This window comes from Elephas maximus, chromosome 9, assembly GCF_024166365.1.
Source record: "Elephas maximus indicus isolate mEleMax1 chromosome 9, mEleMax1 primary haplotype, whole genome shotgun sequence".
Classification (NCBI taxonomy): Eukaryota; Metazoa; Chordata; class Mammalia; order Proboscidea; family Elephantidae; genus Elephas; species Elephas maximus.
In genome coordinates, this window is record NC_064827.1 from 87,604,558 (window position 1) to 87,626,378 (window position 21,821).

The window sequence follows — 21,821 nt, forward strand, 5'->3', positions numbered from 1 at the left end:
TGAGCAGTTGAATTTCTTTATGTCTCATGATTAAAATACCGTAGAAAATGATGTCTCTGATAGTATTTTTTAATAGACTTGGCCCAATACCCAGGTATGTAGAGGCCTATCTCAGCACCAAGTGGATTCTTAAAAAGTGAAAATTATAACCGGAGCACTGTGGGCAGTCCCTGGATGGCAAAAACAGTTAAGTGCTTGACTAGTAGCTGAACGGTTGGTGATTCAAACCCACCTAGAGGCACCTTGGAAGACAGGCCTGGCAGTCTGCTTCCAAAAGGTCACAGCTTTGAAAACCCCATGGAACAGTTCTACTCTGTACATATGGGGTCGTCATGAATTGGAATGGATTCAACTGCAGCTAACAACAATGGTGGGCAGTGTCTTGGCAGGAGTGGATCAGATTACGGCCAAGGGCTATGGACAAGGTTTGTAGTGCTGGGATTAGGGTGAGATGAGCGAGTCATTTACCATAGGAACAAAATTTAAGCTGGGAGGGGGGGTGTGCGGATAAAAAACTCGGTAATCAAGACAAAATATTTTAATGCAATAGCTTTAAAAATCAAAATTAATGCAAAAAATCCATGATGAACGAAATAACCCACATTTTAAATAAAGAAAAGCTGTTATCGTTTGTTTTATGCCCTTGTGTTTTTATGCAATCTATTTTCAAAAACCAGCCAATGAGAACCGTGTCGTTAACAATGGAACATTGTCTGATCCGCAGCCAATCATGGAGATTGCGTAGAACCAGGCAATGTTTCGTTCCATTGTTCATGGAGTCCCCAGGAGCTGAGGCCGACTCGACGGCAGCTAACGACAACAAAATAATAGGAACATTTACGGTTCTCTGATGTTTCAGCTGTAAACCTGTGTGCTGATCTATTAAATCCTTGTCGAGATAAAATGTGATGTAAAGATACGGAAAATGACTAAAGATGTTATTATTTTCCTCTCATCTTAATTTCCAGTGAATTCTTCATGCCTGGACTTGTTGATACACACATCCATGCTTCTCAGTATTCATTTGCTGGAAGCAATGTAGACCTGCCACTTTTGGAGTGGCTGGCCAAATACACATATCCTATAGAGCAGAAATTTCAGAGCGTCGACTTTGCTGAAGAAGTATATACCAGAGTTGTCGTAAGTATCCTGTTTATGAATACTGGTGTATCACGTTCTGTGATCTATACAAACACCCATTTCTCTGGGCAGATTTAAATGATAAAATACAGGTAGTTAAAGCCAGATGGACCATAGGGAACTTTTAGTCATTTCACAGTCCAGGGAGTTTGTGACCCCCTCACTTACGTAACTGATGAGCGGCAAAGAGAGAACTTGAACCCAAGTTCCCAAATCTCCACTCTTATGGGCTCCTACCTCTTAGGTATTACTTTACCAAATTTGGGTTTAATACATATACATATAGGGTTTTTTTGGGGTGGGGTACATATACGTGTTCTGCTATTCCTGCCAATCCCCGGTGCTGTTCTGAGGGTCATGTGGAATAGCTGTGTGACCTTTGGAAAGGTCTATGACTCTCTTCTCAATTGCAGCAGTAAAGATAATAGTGCCTGCTTCATAGGATTGTTAAGAGAATTAAGCAAGTCAGTATTTTTGAGAGTCTTGGAATAGTGCCTGGCACATGATAAGTGTTGTATGTGTTTGTTTTAAAAAAAAAAAAAAACTCAAAAATTTAAAATTAAAATGTCAAAGGACTGTTAGAAGGACATCACACTATTTTGGTAACTTCCCAGCTAGGGAAAACAGAAGGGTGCCATATTGCAGGACACGTGGAAATGTGACTTGAGCATTTGCACCACTAGAGGGGACCATGGGGCCAGTTTAGTCATTCAACAGTGGCTGTAGTGGTTGTAGTGCCAACTGTGTTTTGAAGGCTCTGATAATGTCCTGCCTTCTACTCTCTTAAGAAAAACAGCTTCCTTCTTTCCAGTCCAACCCTACTCCCACCCACTCAGCCACTCAAAACAGCCTCTTTAGCAGAGAAGTGAAGGCTGCAAGATAGCTTTTTATCTGACTGCTGACTCCTGTCATTCAGGATGCTTAGTCTGGACACTGCTAGTTGTTTGTAGGATCCATTGATGATTTTTCTCCTAAGGCATTGGCTACGTGATGGTGACAGTATTACAAGCCTTACATAATGACTTACCCGGTCTGCCAGTTTCTCTGGTCGTTCATCATTCAAGCCTTGAAGGGTAAAAGCAAGCGCGAACATTTACACGCTTCCCTTGCTTCATCACAGATTCAGTGCAATTGTGGATCTTACATATTTAGCCTGCATCCACATGACACAAGAAAAACTGAGAAGGACTAAAGCTGTGTATTAAGTTGCTGGTGCACTATGTTAATAACGAAGTGTGTTAACCACGCCAAATCTTTTTTATTCTCAACATTTATTTATACCTCACATTATTCTAAAAAGATCTTGAGATAGCTTAAAATTGCATAGTATACCACAAAAGAAAATTAGTCACAAAATCACAGCAAGGGAAAAAATGAGGAGAGGAAACCTAAAATAAAACCGAGGGGAAAATGTATGCTTCGGGGTCTATGCATTTGTTAGAGTTTGCCACAAATTTGGCTTTAAGTTTTTAGCAGCTGATCCAGAGGGGGAAATCAGTTGTGAAATTTATATTGCATATATGATTAAAAAGAAAGTATTTGTTAAGGTAAAGGATATGTATTTGTCGTATTAAAATTTAAGAAAATTAACCCCAATAATGTGGGTAGAGTCTGTATTGTCAAAATGTAGCTCAGTAAACTTAATAAAGTCCAAATTTGTCTGTCTCTGACATGTAGAGAGTTTGAGTATGTAGGACTATCTGTGTTTCAGGCAGAGCTCCGTAAATATTACTTCTTACATCTGAGGTATGTTAAGTATCTGTTTAAGCATTTGATGTCAGTGAAGGAGGTCAGGTTTTACTTCTGACAAGCCTTTGCAGTGCAAATACCTCTCTTTCTGATTCCAGGCAAGCCCACACATTTAACAGTTGGGTTAGGTGAGGGTAATGTTGACATCTGTGTGAGACAGTTGAGGCTGTTAACCAGAACCTGTCCCTAGGCTGAAGGCTTCCTGTGTCTATGTCAAGGGTTGCTAAAGAAGGTACCTATGAATAGAACCGAGATTTCTTTTGTATGCCCTCTGCACCCCTGAATAAAGTCCTAGACTTGAGCAATCAGGACTCCAGCATGTTGCTCCGTGGATGATGACTGTGATTATTGAATTGGCGAGTTATTTGAAGTATATATTAGCAAACATCTCCTGAGATTATTTTTTTTTAATCTCAGCAAGTCAACCTGAGAGTATCTACCTTAAATATTTTAAACTAGGTGAGAGGTTGCAGATTCAAATTGGACTGAAATGAACTCAAAAGACTAGAAAGATAAGTAATCTGCCCAAATTGTAGTCAAAGGACAGGACAGGAAGATCCGGTCTTGGTGAATGTGCAAGCCAAACTACTTGTAAATATTCACCCAGGTAATACAGTGAATATACACGTGCTGCGGGGTCATCAAAGATTTAGCAGATAAGTAAAGATAAATCCAACTAATTCGAAGAAGGTATCAAGTCATTAAGATACAAGGTGAAACGAAGGAGATCAGACCACTTTTTTTTTTTCTTTCCTATTTTGCCTCACAGGAAATTATCTAATCTGTTAAGAGGCCATTGCTACTAACCTTGACGTTCATAGTCCTCTTAAATTGGGAATCTATTTTGAGCTTCTAAAGCTTGGTCTCAAAACCCTTCTTGACAAGAATCGAAGGCTGAGGCAAGGTCAGGAAACACGGCAAACAGTCTGGTGTTGCTTCTGGTAGATTTCTACATAAATGGTAAAAATACAAAATAGTCATTAATGGAGTAGCTCCACTAAAGCTCGTGAACTCCTAGTGCTCAACAGGGGCCCAGGGAGCCTGGGCACAGACTGTAGGAAGAAGGATAACCAAAAAACCAGTTGTATCACTCCCAGCTGCAGCAGGGTTTGGTAGACTTAACCGATCCTAAGAAATAAGGAATTGATACCATTTGATGAATTCTGAAACGGAATTGTGTGACTCTAGGAAATCAAAAGTATCAACTTATCCTCCAGCTAACACTTCCAGAATATAAATGCTTTTCCTATTTCCCTTATAACTATGTTCCATGTCAAGATGGCATACCTTTAAATAAAAACATTTTAAAATTAAAAACTAGAATTCTGTCTTCCGTATATGCCATGTGACTTCTTTGGGCACACACGATTCATGGTTTTTGTGATTTATTTTTAGAGGAGAACACTAAAGAATGGAACAACTACAGCTTGTTATTTCGGAACAATTCACACTGACTCATCCCTGCTCCTCGCGGAAATTACAGGTGAGCAGATGAAAGCTTGATTTATGGGCATATCAGGCAAAGACAGCCAGACCATACCTGGCAACAGTTTATACTTGTGGGCAGTACTTTTATTTGGTAAAATTTGAGCACTGCATTTCTTATGGGTAATTAAATGCCCTGTATTACAATGGCCCTTGAATGTTTAATATTGTTAAAGTAATTTGGTTATTTCCTTATGGCTTTTGATTCCAGACTCATGTCTACGGGTCTGCATTTTGTGGATTCATTTAGCTTTTTAGATTTACTAATTCTAGCTGCAGCAGCACTTATAATCAATAGACGTGTCTTGGCTATTGTCTAGACTCAGGACACTGTGCTAGATGCTGGGAACACGGTGACACAGAAAGTAGTCTCTGCCCTTGAGGAGCCAGATGGGACACCCATGCACAGTGATTAATAACTGTAGTAACAGGTATAATGCTGTTACTGGATGCCTGGCCACCACTCATCTGTCAGTTTGTTGTACTGTGATGGCTTGCGTGTTGCTAGGATGCTGGAAGCTATGCCATCAGTATTTCAAATACCAGCAAGGTCATTCATGGTGGACAGGTTTCAGTGGAGCTTCCAGACTAAGGCAGACTAGGAAGAAGGACCTGGAAGTCTACTTCTAAGAAACTGGCTGCTGAAAACATCATGAATAGCAGTGGAACTTTGCCTGATATAGTGCCAGAAGATGCGCCCCTCAGGTTGGAAGGCACTCAAAATACTATTCCGAAAGAGCAGCTTCCTCAAAGTAGAGTTGACCTTAATGACGTGGATGGAGTCAAGCTTTCAGGACCTTCATTTGCTGAAGTGGCACCACTCAAAATGAGGAGAAGCAACTGCAAAGATCTATTAGTGGACGGGGCAGTGTTTCGTTCTGTTGTACCCAAGGTTCGTTATGAGTTGGAACAGACTCGACAGCACCCTACAACAAGATGCCTGGCGTCCTGTGAACCATTCTACATAGATTATCTCTGCTTCCTTGAAAACAGCCTTATGAGACAGTTATTAATGTCCTAGTATTACAGGTGGATGAACTGATGCACAGAGAGATTAAGTAATATACCCAAGGTCACACAGCTAGTAAGTAGAGCTGAAACTGGATTCAGGCTGGTAGTCCCAACATTTCTACCCAGTTCGATGCCTGGAAAGAGCCCTGGTGGTGCAACAGTTAAGCACTTAACTGCTAACTGAAAGGTTGGCAGTTCGAACCCAGCCGGTGGGCTCCACAGGAGAAAGACTTGGCAATCTGCTTCCGTAAAGATTATAGCCAAGAAAATTCTATGGAGCAGTTCTACTCTGTCACGTGGGGTCACCATGTTGGAATCAACTAGACGGCATACAACAACAATAGCACCTGGCACATAGCAAGTGCACAGTTAATACTTGTTGGCTGACACACTGATGGGACTGCTTGCTGACCATGGTGGTTTATGCCACAGTCCCAGTGTGTGGCACGATAAAGAAATACTGCCTTTTTCAGAGGAGGCAGAGAGAGCCCGGGACTGCAGCATCTGGGATGACTTTAAGGAAGGGGGCCTTTAAGCTGGGCTTTAAAGGGAAGAAAAAATGGGGGGATAGGGAAATGTCTTCTAGGCAGGGGAAATGATGGGGACAAAGCTATGGGGACAGGACTACTGACAGTGGATCCAGGAAACCTGGAGCAGAGTAGTTTAACTGAAAGAGAGAATTCATTTCATGGTGGGGTAGGAGATTAGATTGGGCAGATGAGATGACTCAAATTGTGAAGGAGCTTGAATATACATCAAAGACTCAACAAAGGTTTTGAGCTAGGTGAGTTACATGATGAAAGTGATGTTTTAAGGAATGACAGAGGGCAGAGCAGCAGGAAGACTTTTCAAAGACTCATATGACAGGAGTGGAGAAATTCTAAAAAAAATTAACATTGCCCAGTGTGGCTTCAACTTTGCAGCTGAAATAGAATTCCTCCAGCCCCTCTAATGAGGACTAGGTTCTTTAGCACTGACAAATGAGCTAGCAGGAGTAAATAAAACCCCTCACAGATAATAACATTGACTTTTCTACTGTTAAGAATAGAGGCAGTATCTTTCTTGAATCCTGTGTGCCAGACATTTTGTATACATTATTGCCTTTATTTCTCATTGTTGTTGTCAATTGCCGTTGAGTAGGCTCCGACTCATGCCAACCTCAGTGTAACTGAAGGAAACATTGCCAGATCCTGCTCCATCTTCGTGATTGTTGGTAATGTTTGAGTCTGTTGTGGCTATCGTGTCAATCTATCTCAGAAAACCAAAGAAGAATTGACGCCTTTGAAGTATGGTGTTGGCGAAGAATATTGAATATGCCATGGACTGCCAAAAGAACGAACAGATCTGACTTGGAAGAGGTACAACCAGAATGCTCCTTAGAAGCAAGGAAGGTGAGACGGCATCTTACATACTTTGGATATGTTGTCAGGAGGGATCAGTCCCTGGAGAAGGACATCATGGTTGGTAAAGTACAGGGTCAGCAGAAAAGAGGAAGACCCTCAACGAGATGGATTGACACAGTGGCTGCAACAATGGGCTCAAGCATAACAACAATTGTAAGGATGGTGCAGGACGAGGCAGTGTTTCATTCTGTTATACATAGGGTCACTATGAGTAGGAACTGACTCGATGGCACCTAACAACAACAACATCTCATTGAGTGCTTACTTTGTTGACCCTCTACCAACTATGTCCTTTTCTAGCAACTGGTAACATAAGGTTGCACATAGCAGAGGAAACTGGTCACATATAGGTTTGGACCTTACACAAATACATCTGCTGTCCTGGGAGGAGTAAGGAGACACATCTAAGTCTGTCCAACACCCAACATCCATGTTTTTATCACTAGACCAGGGAGTAAGAATGCAGAGAGGGACTCAACAACGAGGAGGGTAGAGCAGGAAACAGGAAGGAGATTATGGGGTGGTAAGGGGGGGAGAAGAAACAGACTGTAGGCGTGTCAGTGACTAATAGAATGTTTCACAGGATCACAGGCCGTCTAATCCTCTACCATGAAGATAAAATGAAAGCACACGATAGTTATGACTTTAGTAAAGACACAGATAAACTGTATAAGTAAAAGGAAAAGCTCAGTAATCAGTGAAAAACCCTAGTTGTTATCTAGATACCCTGGGAGTGGGTATGGGGGAGAGGGTGGGTTGGAGTGACAGATAGAGGAAATTTTACTACCTACTAAATTTAGTGGATACCACCCATCTGTCAGTTTATTGCACTGTGGTGGCTTGTCTGTTGCCATGATGCTGGAAGCTATGCCACAAGTATTTCAAATACCAGCAGGGTCACCCACAGTGGACAGGTTTCAGTGGAGCTTCCAGACTAAGGCAGACTAGGAAGCAAGGCCTGGCAATACTTCTGAAAATTAACCAATGAAAACCTTATGGATCACAGTAGAATGTTGTTCAACTTGCTTGCTTTGGATATGTCACCACGAGAAATCATTTGCTAAGAAGGACATCATATTTGGTGACATAGAGGATCAGAGAGGGTGAAGAAGACTCTTGGTGAGATGGATTGGCATAGTAGCTGCCACAATGGACTTGAACTTGCTGGCTATTATGAGGATGACACTGGACCAGGCAATGTTTTGTTCTGTTGTACATAAAGTCAGCATGAGTTGGAGTTGACTTGATGGCAGCTAACAGCAGCAAATTGGGTTTTGGTGGTGATTGTTATTATTCTCGAATGTCATGATGATGGGTAATCTTGTAGATTCTGGCTTATGTTTTTCGTAAGAATTTTAAAGGCTCAGAAAAAGTGCTGTTGGGAATGAAACATGATTTTAGACTTTGTGTGTGTGTTTCACAGATAAATTTGGGCAGCGAGCATTTGTGGGCAAAGTGTGCATGGATTTGAACAACACTGTTCCAGAATACAAGGAAACCACTGAGGAATCAGTCAAGGAGACTGAGAGGTAAGATGCTCCATTGTCTTGATTTGGCTTGTGGGCAGGTCCCTCTGCTGCAGGGATGGAGTTAGAGATGGAAAGAGGAAACCAGGTACAGGTGTTACGCGGGTGAGATGTACACACAATGATTCAGAATGTTCTGTTTAGTGCAAAATGGGACAGCTAGTCTACAGTGAATCTGCTCAACCATTGATCATCATTCACAATTTACAAAGAGCCTCCCCCTGCAAGGCCACGATTAATCCTCGCCTTTAAGGCCGTCTGTCTTTCATGCTAAGAAAACTGAGTCTCATATAGGCTAAATGACTTGACCAAGGCCTCAGCTTTTAAGTGGCAGACCCAGGATTGGAAACCAGCGTCAGTGGCTCTAAATTCAATATTCTTTCTACCGTAACATAAACCCTTGCCTCACGTTCAACGTAAATGCATAAAAAAGGTGAGAGAGAGAGAGTGCATGCAAGCGAGCAAGGAAGCAACCAACCATGTGCTGTGGTGTGTATTTAAAAACGATGTGAATGTGAGAAATCATTTGTGGGATGAAATATCAGAGAGTTAGGAAAAATTAGTAACATTTAAAGGCTGCTTAAGGATCTTACTTTTTTTTTTTTATTACAAAAGTAATATATACTCTTTGGAGAAGCACAAAAAGGTACAAAGAAGAAAAAAGAGCTCCATAATCCAACTGCTTAAAGTTATCGATATTGGTATTTTACTCTGTAGCCTTTCGGTATTTTCCCAAGGAGGCATATGCATCCCCTCACTAGTATTCTGTCCTACTATGAGAAGAGAGAGGTTCTTCTAGATACATCTGGAACGGCCATACCATGTCAATGCAGGGAGCTTGACTAGCTCCTCTTCAAAGACCTGACCTGAAAGAACACCTCTGCAAGGAGAAGTGCAGAGATCCAGGAGGGAGGGCCTTCAGGTTAATTCCTTTCCTGCTTTGGCACCACATCTGTGTGCTCACGGCGGGGCAGGGCCTCTCTGTGCAGCCTGCAGTGAAGATTCTAGGATGCCCAATGGTGATACACACAGCTAGAAAGAGACGATGTGGAGGGACCAAGGGTCTTTGCTCCTGCTGCCGCTGGGCATAGAGCTGGGTTTGCCAGCGGTGGTGGACAACCTGCTCTGGGAAAACCTCCACCTCAGAGAACAGAGTGCGATATGCACGTAGAATCATGAAAAGTAGTGGAGTGCAAGAGACATGAAAACGTTTGTCCGCACAAACATATGTCCACATTTCTATGAAACATATAAGAACAAAACCTATGAAAATATGAACATGAAAATGTATGCCCGTATCCATCAATGAGTAAACAAAATGTGGTATATCCACTAAGCTTCTGTTAAGAGCAATAGAAAATTCTGGAAATGGAGAGGGTTAATGTTGCGTGACATGATGAATGTCAATGAACTGTACACATAAAAAAGGTGTTAAAAAATGTTGAAATGCAAATGTTTTGTTATGTATATACTCACCACAATAAAAAAAGTTTCTAATTGAAATTATGGTTGGAATCTTAATAAAATTATATATCAATTAAAAATATGGTATATCCATATAATGGAATATTATTCAGCCATAAAAAGTTCTGACACATGTTAAAACATGGATGAAGCTTGGAAATGTTATGCTAAGTGAAAGGATCCAGGCTCATATAGCAAGGTTCCATTCATAGCTGAGCACTTAACCACTGTGCCATCAGGGCTTCTATGAGATGTTTAGAAAAGACAAATCAGAGACAGAAAGTCGATTAGAGGTTGCTTGGGGTTGAGGGTAGGAGTGGCTATTAACTGTAAATGGACACAAGGGTTCTCAATGGGCTGATGAAAGGTTCTAAAACTAGATTACGATGATGGTTGCACAACTCAATAGATTTAACAAAAATAATTAAATTGCACACTTAAAATGGGTGAACTTTATGGTATGTAGAGCCCTGGTGGTGTAGTGGTTAAGAGCTCAGGTGCTAACCAAGAGTTCAGCAGTTCGAATCCACCAGCCACTCCTTGGAAACTCCATGGGGAGTTCTTTTTTTTTTTTTTAATTTTTTTATTGTACTTTAGATGACAGTTTACAGAACAAACTAGTTTCTTATCAAACGGTTAGTACACACATTGTTGTATGACATTGGTTAACAACCCCACGACAAGTCCACACTCTCCCTTCTCAACCCTGGGTTCCCTATTACCAGCTTTCCTGTTCCCTCCTGTCTTCCAGTCCCTGCCCCAGGGCTGGTGTGCCCCTTTAGTCTTGTTGTGTTCCATGGGCCTGTTCAGTCTTTGGCTGAAGGGTGAACCTCAGGAGTGACCTCATTACTGAGCTGAAAAGGTGTCCGGGGGCCGTACTCTTAGGGTTTCTCCAGTCACTGTCAGGCCAGCAAGTCTGGTCTTTCTTTCTGAGTTAGAATTTTGTTCTACAGTTTTCTCCAGTTCTGTCCAGGACCCCCTATTGTGATCCCTGTCAGAGCAGTCAGTGGTGGTAGCTGGGCACCATCTAGTTGTACTGGACTCAGTCTGATGGAGGCCATGGTAGATGTCCGTTAGTCCTTTGGGCTGATATTTCCCCTGTATCTTTATTTTTCTTCATTCTTACTTGCTGTGCGTGGGGCAGTTCTCCTGTGTCCTGTAGGGTTGCTATGAGTCACAGCCCACTATATAGCAACAGGTTTGGTTTTTGGTTTTATGGTATGCAAATTATAACCCTATAAAATTGTTTCAAAAAATAGGGGTGTGGGTGTAGGGTATGTGTTCATGTATATTTGTGTTTTCTAGTTCACATCTCTTTGGACAAGAGTTGAGTAGAAAGTCATCCCTTTTTTAAAAAAGTAAATTTATTTTTGTAAGTTTACTTTTAAACTCACAGCCAGGGCAGAAGTAACCATTTCATAGGCTCAACAATGGCCATTGGAGGGGTGGTGCAAAAGGTTCATGTGCTTGGCTGCTAACCAAAAGGTCAGAGGTTGGAGTTAACACAGAGGTGCCTCAGAGAAAAGGCCTGGCAACCTACTTTTGAAAATGCAGCCATTGAAAATCCTTTGGAGAACAGCTCTGCTCTGACACTTGCTGTTGCCATGAATTGGAGTCCAAGTCGACGGGACAGCAACTGGTTTTTTACAGTTGCCTCTGTCTTTGCAGGTGTGACTAGTAGACTCTCCACCCCAGTCTCCCTGTGCCTCACAGCCCCCTCTGGCCTATTCTTACTGCCTCACTCTGACATTCATCCCCAGTGAGACTCTGGTCTTGGAAAGAAATGATGATACTGTGTGAGTGAGTTAGTTTTCTGCTTTAGGAAAATTAGGAGCAGAAAAGCCCCCATAGCTTATACATACCTCCAGGTGCCTAGGACTTCACAACGCTAATATGCGTGGAGAGTCACACATTGCGATATCTGCCAAACAGAGCTTAAGCTAGTAGGATAATTTGAGTGCTGTGGCAATACTCAGTTAACAGTCCAGCTGATTTTAGATGATAATTACATTTCTCCATGATTTTGGGGCTGCAAATGAGAAAGGAATCGACACTTGTTAATCTTTAATGAGCGGTGCTGAAAACATGTGCGGTGTTAGAAATGTTTGCATGGAAATTAGGGCATGTAAGGATCATTTTTTCATCCTTTTAAAATTTATTTGAAAATGTCTAGATTTCCTAACTTCCCGTTTGTTGCTTTATTTCAGATTTGTGTCAGAAATGCTTCAAAGGAACGTAAGTAAACTTGTTAGCAGCTTATTTTTGGATTGCTGTGGCATTTGTTGTAGGATTCACTGCCAATTTGTTTGGTAGAGATTAGCCTGTGTGTGTTTGGTTAACTGCATGTGTGAAGAATGTGCCTAGAACCTGAAAATGTTCTCACAGAAAATTCATCGTCTCAGCTCAGGTCAGATAGTTTTTCCCTTTCATTGAAGGCAACTGTGGCTCTTCACCCAACCCTCTGTGTTTTGTATTAAACACAATTTGGAAATCAAAACTGATTTTGGTAGGTTTAATTAAACAAAGCAGAGTCAGCAAAAACGAAGGAAACCCTCAGTAAGATGGATCGACATAATGGCTACAACAACGGACTCAAAGATAGGAACAATCGTGAAGATATCACAGGACCAGGCAATGTTTCGTTTTCTACATAAGGTCACCGTGAGTTGGAGCTGACCAACGGCGACTAACAAAATAATACTTAAGCAATCACCATTCAGATATGTGCAAACATGAAGCTTGCTTTATTCATAGCACTTTTCTTGGCCCCAAACTCCTATGCCTATACGTAGAGGGAGAACTAAATTTAGTCAGGTGGCTAAATTTGACCCAGTCCACTAAGTTTTTAGTTGAGCTAAGTGATGAATGGAAACCCTGGTGGTGTAGTGGCTAACAGCTACAGCTACTAACCAAAAGGTCAGTAGTTCGAATCCAGCGGGAGCTCCTCAGAAACTCTATGGGGCAAGTTCTACTCTGTCCTTTAGGGTCACTAGGAATCAGAATTGACTCAATGGCAATGGTTTTTTTTTTTTTTTTAAGGGGTGAACAACTTAGTCTTTGCCCAGGTCTCAGGACAGCTTTCTCAATGCCTCCCTCCCCGCAAACTCTGGGTCCTTCTAATTTCATAGGACTAGTTTCTGGGGAGGGGGACTTCATGGAGGGCATGAAACTGGAAATTGTGGGACTGCTTGATGATTATGTCAACATTGGCTCTGGCCACTTCTGCCTCTTTGTCTGGTCTTAAGCCCAGGTACTGTCCAGCTGTTATGCCTTGGCCACTGGCTGCCATGTTGTTGTTGTTGTTAGATGCCATTGAGTTGGTTCCAACTCATAGCGATCCTGTGCACAACAGAACGAAACACTGCCCCGTCCTGAGCCATCCTTACAATCGTTGTTATGCTTGAGTTCATTGTTGCAGCCACTGCATCAATCCACCTCGTTGAGGATCTTCCTCTTTTCTGCTGACACTGTACTCTGCCAAGCATTATGTCCTTCTCCAGGGACTGATCCCTCCTGACAACATGTCCAAAGTATATAAGATGCAGTCTCTCCATCTTTGCTTCTAAGGAGCATTCTGGCTGTACTTCTTCTAAGACAGATTTGTTCATTCTTTTGGCACTCCATGGCATATTCAATATTCTTCACCAACACCACAATTCAAAGGCGTCAACTTTTCTTCAGTCTTCCTTATTCATTGTCCAGGTTTCACATGCATATGATGTGATTGAAAATACCATGGCTTGGGTCAGGTGCACCTTAGTCTTCAAGGTGACATCTTTGCTCGTCAACACTTTAAAGAGGTCCTTTGCAGCAGATTTACCCAATGCACTGCATCTTTTGATTTCTTGACTGCTGTTTCCATGGCTGTTGATTGTGGATCCAAGTAAAATGAAATCCTTGACACCTTCAATCTTTTCTCCGTTTATCATGATGTTGCTCATTGGTCCAGTTGTGAGGATTTTTGTTTTCTTTATGTTGAGGTGCAATCCATTCTGAAGGCTGTGGTCTTTGATCTTCATTAGTAAGTGCTCCAAGTCCTCTTCACTTTCAGCAAGCAAGGTTGTGTCATCTGTATAACACAGGTTGTTAACGAGTCTTCCTCCAATACTGATGCCCCATTCTTCTTCATATAGTCCAGCTTCTTGTATTATTTGTTCAGCATACAGATTGAATAGGTATGGTGAAAGAATACAACCCTGATGCACACCTTTCCTCACTTTAAACCAATCAGTATCCCCTTGTTCTGTCTGAACAACCGCCTCTTGATCTATGTAAATATGCCTCACAAGCACAATTAAGTGTTCTGGAATTCCCATTCTTCACAATGTTATCCATAATTTGTTATAACCCACACAGTCGAATGCCTTTGCATAGTCAATAAAACACAGGTAAACATCCTTCTGGTATTCTCTGCTTTCAGCCAGGATCCATCTGACATCAGCAATGATATCCCTGGTTCCACATCCTCTTCTGAAACCAGCCTGAATTTCTGGCGGTTCCCTGTCAATATACTGCTGCAGCTGTTTTGAATGATCTTCAGCAAAATTTTGCTTGCGTGTGATATTAATGATATTGCTTTATAATTTCCACATTCAGTTGGATCACCTTTCTTGGGAATAGACATAAATATGGATCTCTTCCAGTCAGTTGGCCAGGAAGCTGTCTTCCATATTTCTTGGCGTAGATGAGTGAACACCTTGAGCCCTGCATCTGTTTATTGAAACATCACAATTGATATTCCATCAATTCCTGGAGCCTTTTTTTTTTTTTTTGCCAATTTTTTAAGAGCAGCTTGGACTTCTTCCTTCAGGACCATCAGTTCCTGATCATATGCCACCTCTCAAACTGGTTGAACATCGACTAATTCTTTTGGTATAATGACTCTGTGTATTCCTTCCATCTTCTTTTGATGCTTCCTGGGTCATTTAATATTTTCGCCATAGAATCCTTCACTATTGCAACTCGAGGGATGAATTTTTTCTTCAGTTCTTTCAGCTTGAGAAACGCCAAGCGTGTTCTTCCCTTTTGGTTTTCCATGTCCAGCTCTTTGCGCATGTCATTATAATACTTTACTTTGTCTTCTGGAGATGCCCTTTAAACTCTCCTGTTCAGTTCTTACTTCATCAAGTCTTCCTTTTGCTTTAGCTGCTTGATGCTCGAGAGCAAGTTTCAGAGCCTCCTCTGACATCCATCTTGGTCTTTTCTTTCTTTCCTGTCTTTTCAATGACCTCTTGCTTTCTTCATGTGTGATATCCTTCATGTCATTCCACAACTTATCTGGTCTTCGATCACTAGTGTTCAATGCATCAAATCTATTCTTCAGATGGTCTCTAAATTCAGGTGGGATGCCTTGGTCCATGTATATATAGCAGTCACATGGTCTGTAGGCACTCAGCCAGGCTACCCCTGGAGTTGAGGATCCTATGGAGACAGTGCTGTTTCTGCCCCCACCCCCAGCAGGCTCCATTGGGTGATCTTATACAGGCAAGTCAAACCCTTCCCTTACTATTTTTAAGGTCTGATTAGAAACCATAGGAAACCTTAGAACTTCTTTCAATCTATCTTTGGGAGCCCTAGGTGGAGCTTTATAGATCTTTACCCTTACCACACTGCAATGGGTCTTCTCCCTGGCCTGATCCCTGACCTCAGGTAGAACCAGAGCCAATCTGGCAACTGAACAATCTCAGAGAGGCTACGGCCAGTACAGTTCTACCAGGTGTAGAAAGGGGAATGCCACCACCTCGTGTTTTGTCTCCCCAACACTCTCCTTCACAACTTCTTCTGTCTTCCAGTTACCTGCATAAAGGTCACCTGAGCCTTAATGTGGATGTGGGCGGGGGGGAATGCCTTTCATTGACAACACACCCTTTTCCCATTGAATTTGGTGCTAAAGAATACACTCTCCTTCAAACACATGGAGTTGCCATGAGTCAGAATTGACTCCATGGCAGCGGGTGTGATTTTTTGGTTTCTTTTCAGCCACGAACTGTTTCCACATAACCTAGTTTTCCCACTCACTCTTAGAATGAGGGACTACCCCCCAAAATGAAGTCATAAAGTCATCTTTTTGTATGACATGCATTTTGGATGCAGTACTGGTTCATGATATCCATAGTTTTCTTATCAATTGTTTTTGGTTATTTCTAGTATTTGAGAGTGAAGCCCATAGTGACGCCACGTTTTTCCCTTTCCTGCTCCGAGTCTTTGATGAGTGAACTCGGCAACATTGCCAAGACCCATGATTTGTACATTCAGGTGGGTATTTTTCTTCTGTGGGTATTTTCTTCTTCAGGACCTGCGGAACATCTCTATACCCTAAATCCTGGCACTAATTTTCAGTTCCTCTACTGAAGTCTCCCAGAGTTGTGGTGTTAGAGGGCTGGAAGGAGCCTTACAGAAATCACCTAATCCTGTTCTTCAGTTTCACAGATAAGAAACTTGAAGCCCCATTTATCCTCCACCTCCTATGATTATCCATTGAGAGACAAGGGTATCTTCATAAATAACTGAGCAAGAACAATAATAGACTGTTTACCTATTCTCTGTAGACTACATTTAATACATTTCTTTCCTACTTCTCTTTGTTTGATACTTTCTCTCCATGTTCTATACTCTCATTTTGGGAGAAACAAGCTATTATTTGAAAAGCAAGAAGAACCTAATTTCCACCTTCCAAAAAAAAAAAAAAAAAGGCACTTAAAAGGCCCTTTGTTCCAAGTTTCTTAATTTAATGTCAGGAACAAAAAGTATATCTTACTTTGTCATTAAGTTGTTGCAATTTAGGAATAAAACACTTTTTAAAGCTTACAGCTGGATTAAAATTGGATGCTCCCCTTCCCCTATCCAAGCTTAATTACATACTGTACTAAAATTTCTTCTCTTAAAAGAGTTAGTTGACTATCTTATAAGAAAAGGCAGGTGGGGAAAGGCAACATAGTGATTCTTTACCATTTTGTAGTTGGGTTTTTTTTTTTTTTCACTATGTATCTTCTCAGAGCCCGTTAACTATTCTCATCTTTCCCCACTTTTGTGATCTGTAATACATGAATTATTGATTCTATCCCACACAGTTCTTTCCTGGAGACAAACCTTAGATGAATTTTCTAGTTTGGAAACAGAATGTTTCTGCTTCTCAAAAAAGAACATCAAAATAATATTAAAGTACATGGGAAAATAAAATAAAAAGGCACACAACGGAATCAAGTACATCCTTCCTGGAGGAGTGCGTGTGTGTGTGTGTTAAATTTGTTACAATGACGTGACTCATTCTCGTTGGTCTCTTCTTCTCTTCTGATGTCCATCCAATGGTCTGGAATTTCCTCAAGAAACACCCTGTTTTTGGAACCCTGTTATTTTTTTTTCTTTTATTTATTTGGGTATGCATACTCTACCTCATGTGGAGAGAAGGAAAGAGCTTTGTTATTCTTCAAAGTGATAATATACTTGTGAGTGATTTCTCATATATACTTGTAACTGGTTGTCCCGACATAATTTTTGTAGGCTAGTGGTTGGACTGGTTGTTGGACTGGTTATACTTAAGTTTCGTGTCTTAAAAACACTTTATGCCTCTTAGGTTATGTGGTGCCCTGGAAGGCCAATGGAGGGGACCTAGGACTCACTTGTTTTACTTGCATGTGGATTCTTAAGGGCACTTTCTTGAAGACTGCAGGTATTGTCTAGTATGGTTATTTTCAAACTGTTTTCTGCAAAATCACTCATCTGGAAGCCAGCAAAGGAGGCAGAATGGGGACAGGGTTTCAGAGTTCCAACCCTGCCTTGCCCTGAGGAGCAGCTTGTTTATGATGCCTTTTATGTATTGGATTTCTGTGAACTTTCATATGAGCAACACATACAAAGCTAAAAGAATTTGGAAACCCACTCATCTAGCCTAACCCTTTTATTTGAAAGATGAGAAAATGGAGGCATAAAGAAAAAAACTTACTTGTCCTAAGACACATAACTAGGGTCAGCACTTGGGCTAAAACTTTGCTCTCTTTACTCATATCCCAGTTTTCTTACCAGTGAACCCTGCTGTCTATCCTTGTGATGGCCACTGAAGTCTTTTCTTAAATGGCCAGCACCAGAAGGGGCAGTTTGCCTTAAATAGCTAGGCTCTTGATCTTCTTCGCTGAGTGCTTTTTATTTGTTCTTGGTATATTTTGGAATTTAAGAAGATTTTCTTGGAAGAATTTGTCTTAAAATGCACACACACAGAGTACATTTATGATATTCATAGTTTTCTTATTTTATATATATGTATATATATATATACCCACTTTATATGATATACATAATTGTTTTAAAGAAAATCACATGTCTAATCCTCATTATCTTTCCATGCGGTCCCTTACATAGGCAAGTAGAAGCCATCCATACCACTTTGGGATAGAAACTATAGTATCTAATGGTATTTTATTAAAAAAGAAACTGAAAATACAATTTTTTTCTTGTAGAGCCACATAAGTGAGAATCAGGATGAAGTTGAAGCTGTGAAAAACTTATACCCTGGTTATAAAAACTACACAGATGTGTATGACAAAAACAATCTTCTGACAAATAAGGTAAATTGTATATAAGGACATAATTTATGTAAATTAGGGTTAGTTAAATCTTAAAATCCTAGTAGTAATCTTCAGACTCCTGTGACGTGTATATTTCCCAAACTAGAGTAAAACTCAAGGTTAATTTACTAAAATACAAGCCTGAATTTTCATCCCAGTAAAGAAATCTAAAGGCTGCATTGAGGGTGTGGATGGATTTTGGGCCAAGAACATTTTGATAGTATCCATTAGGATTTTGTTTTTAAATAATATTTTATTGTGTTTTCGGTGAAGGTTTACACAGTATCCATTAGAATTTAAATGTGCATTCCTTTGAGTGAGTAAGTGCATTTCTAGAGACCCATCCTATAAAGAGTCCATATATTCATACTAACACTAAAAAAACCCAAACCCATTGCCATCCAGTCAGTTCTGACCCATAGCGACCCTATAGGACAGAGTAGAACTGCCCCATAGCACATCCAAGGCTGTAAATCTTTACTGAAACATCTTTATTCCACAGAGTGGCTGGTGCCTTTGAACCATCAACCTTTTGGTTAGCAACCAAGTGCTTAACTGTTGAATCACCAGAGTTTATTATATTGATATTAACTACACATAATGGCTGTCGGTGGTGGATTGGCTAAATTATAAAGCCTCTATAATTCAGACTAGGAATCCTTTGGTGGTGCAAATGGTTAAGGACTCGACTTCACTAGCCAAAAGGTTAGCTAGTTTGAACCCACTCAGAGGCTCTTGAGAAGACAGACCTGATGAGCTGCTTCCAAAAAAGCATAGTCTTGAAAACCCTATGGAGCAGTTCTACTCTGACACAAATGGGGTCACCATGAGTCAGAATCAACTCGATGGCAACTAGCAACAGCAGCATAATTTAGAATTTTATGCAACAGTCACAAAGAATTAAGTGTACAGGCTTATAAGGAAGAATGTTTGTACACTGTTGTTCAGTGTATGTGTATATATGTATGTGGAAGTGCCTGCTTAGAAAAACAGTCTGGAAGACACACATTGAATGTTATAAGTGGCTATTCCTGGGGGAGAAAATTGGAGGGATGACTTTTTGCTTTTTATATTTGAACACCCTGAGATTGCTCTATTATTATTTTTTTTAGTGAGCATGTATTGTTTTTGTAATTAAACAATTTAAGATAATTAAAATGAATAGAGAGAGACCTTATTGCAACAATGCACCCCTTGGCCTTGGCCTTATAGGAAATGTACAAACTGTAAGGAGAGTTTTACTACTGCAGCAAACTACTTTTCAGTTACTATGTGAATGGAGATCTGAATATGACCGATTTGAAATGTTAACACTCTGCATAAATCATGTAAATGCGACATCATAATCTTCACCCTCCTTTACATATATTTCCATATGATTAATATATTAACCTTCAATTTGCATGTTAATTTTAGTTGTACACAGGTTGTGAATATTTTATTTTAATAATAATTCTGTGGCCTCTGAACCATGCCTCCCAAAGGAGAAGGCTATTTAGATACAGGTTTTGTACTGAGAGAAAAGGAATTTTGAAAGATAAAAGTTTTTTCAGGAAAATCCACAAACATTACTGAGACAAAAAATAAAAGAAGTTTCATAAGTATGCAGCACCTGCTTGCTTGGATTAGTTTTACCTTCTGAACTAAACTCTATAAGATATTAAAACCAAAAAGCCAAACTCGTTGCTGTCGAGTTGATTCCGACTCATAGTGACCCTATAGGACAGAGTAGAACTGCCCCATAGGGTTTCCAAGGAGCAGCTGGTAGATCAGAACTGCCGACCTTTTGGTTAGCAGCCAAGCTCTTAACCACTGCGCCACCAGGGCCCCCTATAAGATATTACATACACTAATTTTTATGAAAATGTAAAGAGATGAGTTAAAGTTTGTTTGTGTCAACACCATTTGAGCCTGTATTATAACTGAGAATAATGGAGGTGGGGGGGCATGCCTCCATGTACTGAGAAGTGAAAGTTGCCTACTAAAAAATGCATATTACAATAGAAGCAAACACAGTCTGCCAGTAGGTTCCATGTAGACATAAGAAAGAATGTAACTTGACTGTTTTCTAAAGTGGAGATGATAGAATTGTGACATGTTCAAGCTGGATGGATGACCTATCTTGCAGATAAAAAAAAAAAAGGAAATTGAAAGGTAAGATCTACAAATTTGCTGAGACTTTTGTAATAAGATGTTTTTATAGGTTTTTTATGAGGTGTAACTCGTAGACAGTGATTTGATGGATACAGATAATCATAAATGTTCTTGTAAAGATAGTAGCAGCCAGGCACGGCTTCCATCTGCACCTGTAATATCTTGTGGGAGTGAGTACTAACCTAAATGTTTTTAAGTGACAAACTCTGCATCCCACACTCTTCTCTCCAGACAGTGATGGCGCATGGCTGCTACCTTTCTGCAGAAGAGCTTAACGTATTCAGTGAACGAGGAGCCTCAATCTCACATTGTCCCAATTCTAACTTATCGTAAGTAGGCAGTAATTGTTTGGTGGATTTTGAAAACTTGGGTTGCAAATACCAAATACCTTTGCTTTCTTGGTTGTTCCTCCAGGATCTCTCTTCTGTAATACTCAAACCCTTTGCCATGGAGTCGTTTCGACTCATAGCGACCTTATAGGATGGAGTAGAACTTCCCCAGATGGTTTCCAAGGAGCAGCTGGTGGATTTGAACTGCCGACCTTTTAGTTAGCAGCTGAGCTCTTAACCACTGCACCACCAGGGCTCCCTCACTTCTATAGTTAGGTGTAACTGAAATGGAAATGAGATAGACTGACCTTTACCTGGGCTGTGATGGAGAGAAAGAGAGCATTTAAAAAGGCCATTTTTTTCAGAGAATGCATTTCAAAAGCACCTTGTCTCCTAAAATTTCTGAGTTTGAACAAAACAGAATAGGAAATACAACAGAAAGATAACTCAAAACCAAAAGGATTCAGAATTTACAGCTAAAGACTGAGAGGATACAGATTGCAGCCAGGTGTTCTGGGAACAGATACTGACTTCCCGTTACTGTTTGTGCTCTGATGTCAGACAGAGGCGGTGCTGCCACCAGAAGCCAGCACCCTACCATGTATGTCATGCTGCTGGATCTGATAGTGTGCCAGCTCACACAAGGGGACCTCAGGAGGGACCTCGTCCTACTGCAGTTCTCAGAATGCAAAAGATTTATTGATAACTGATTCTTAACTTTTGAAGGGTTATTGATCCATAACTGAATCAGATGAAAACTAGGGTCTGTCTCTTCAGAAAAAGCCCATAGATAGAAAAACTTTGCATCTAATTTCAGGGGATTCATGGACCCCATGATGCTGGTCCTGAATGCTAAGTTAAGGGCCTGTTCTCCAGGATTAGATTAAATGTCTGTCATTTCTAGTGCTAGTGGACCCCAAATAGACCTCTGTCTCCTTAGTAACAGGGTGGAATGGATCAAATTCATTCCACAAATTTATTAGCTTCTGCTAGATTTTA

The 21,821-nt window shown here is 40.7% G+C and overlaps 1 protein-coding gene across 3 annotated transcripts in view; it reads left to right on the forward strand.

Moving 5' to 3' along the window:
* Window positions 1–21,821, forward strand: part of GDA (guanine deaminase) — a 119,006-nt gene that overhangs the window by 49,840 nt on the left and 47,345 nt on the right. For all 3 annotated transcript variants that reach the window (XM_049896660.1, XM_049896662.1, XM_049896661.1), the window contains exons 3-9: window positions 969–1,140; window positions 4,285–4,372; window positions 8,212–8,317; window positions 11,986–12,013; window positions 15,926–16,033; window positions 18,232–18,339; window positions 20,725–20,822. In XM_049896660.1, coding sequence (XP_049752617.1) covers window positions 969–1,140; window positions 4,285–4,372; window positions 8,212–8,317; window positions 11,986–12,013; window positions 15,926–16,033; window positions 18,232–18,339; window positions 20,725–20,822 — 708 coding nt within the window. The remainder of the gene's footprint in view (window positions 1–968; window positions 1,141–4,284; window positions 4,373–8,211; window positions 8,318–11,985; window positions 12,014–15,925; window positions 16,034–18,231; window positions 18,340–20,724; window positions 20,823–21,821) is intronic.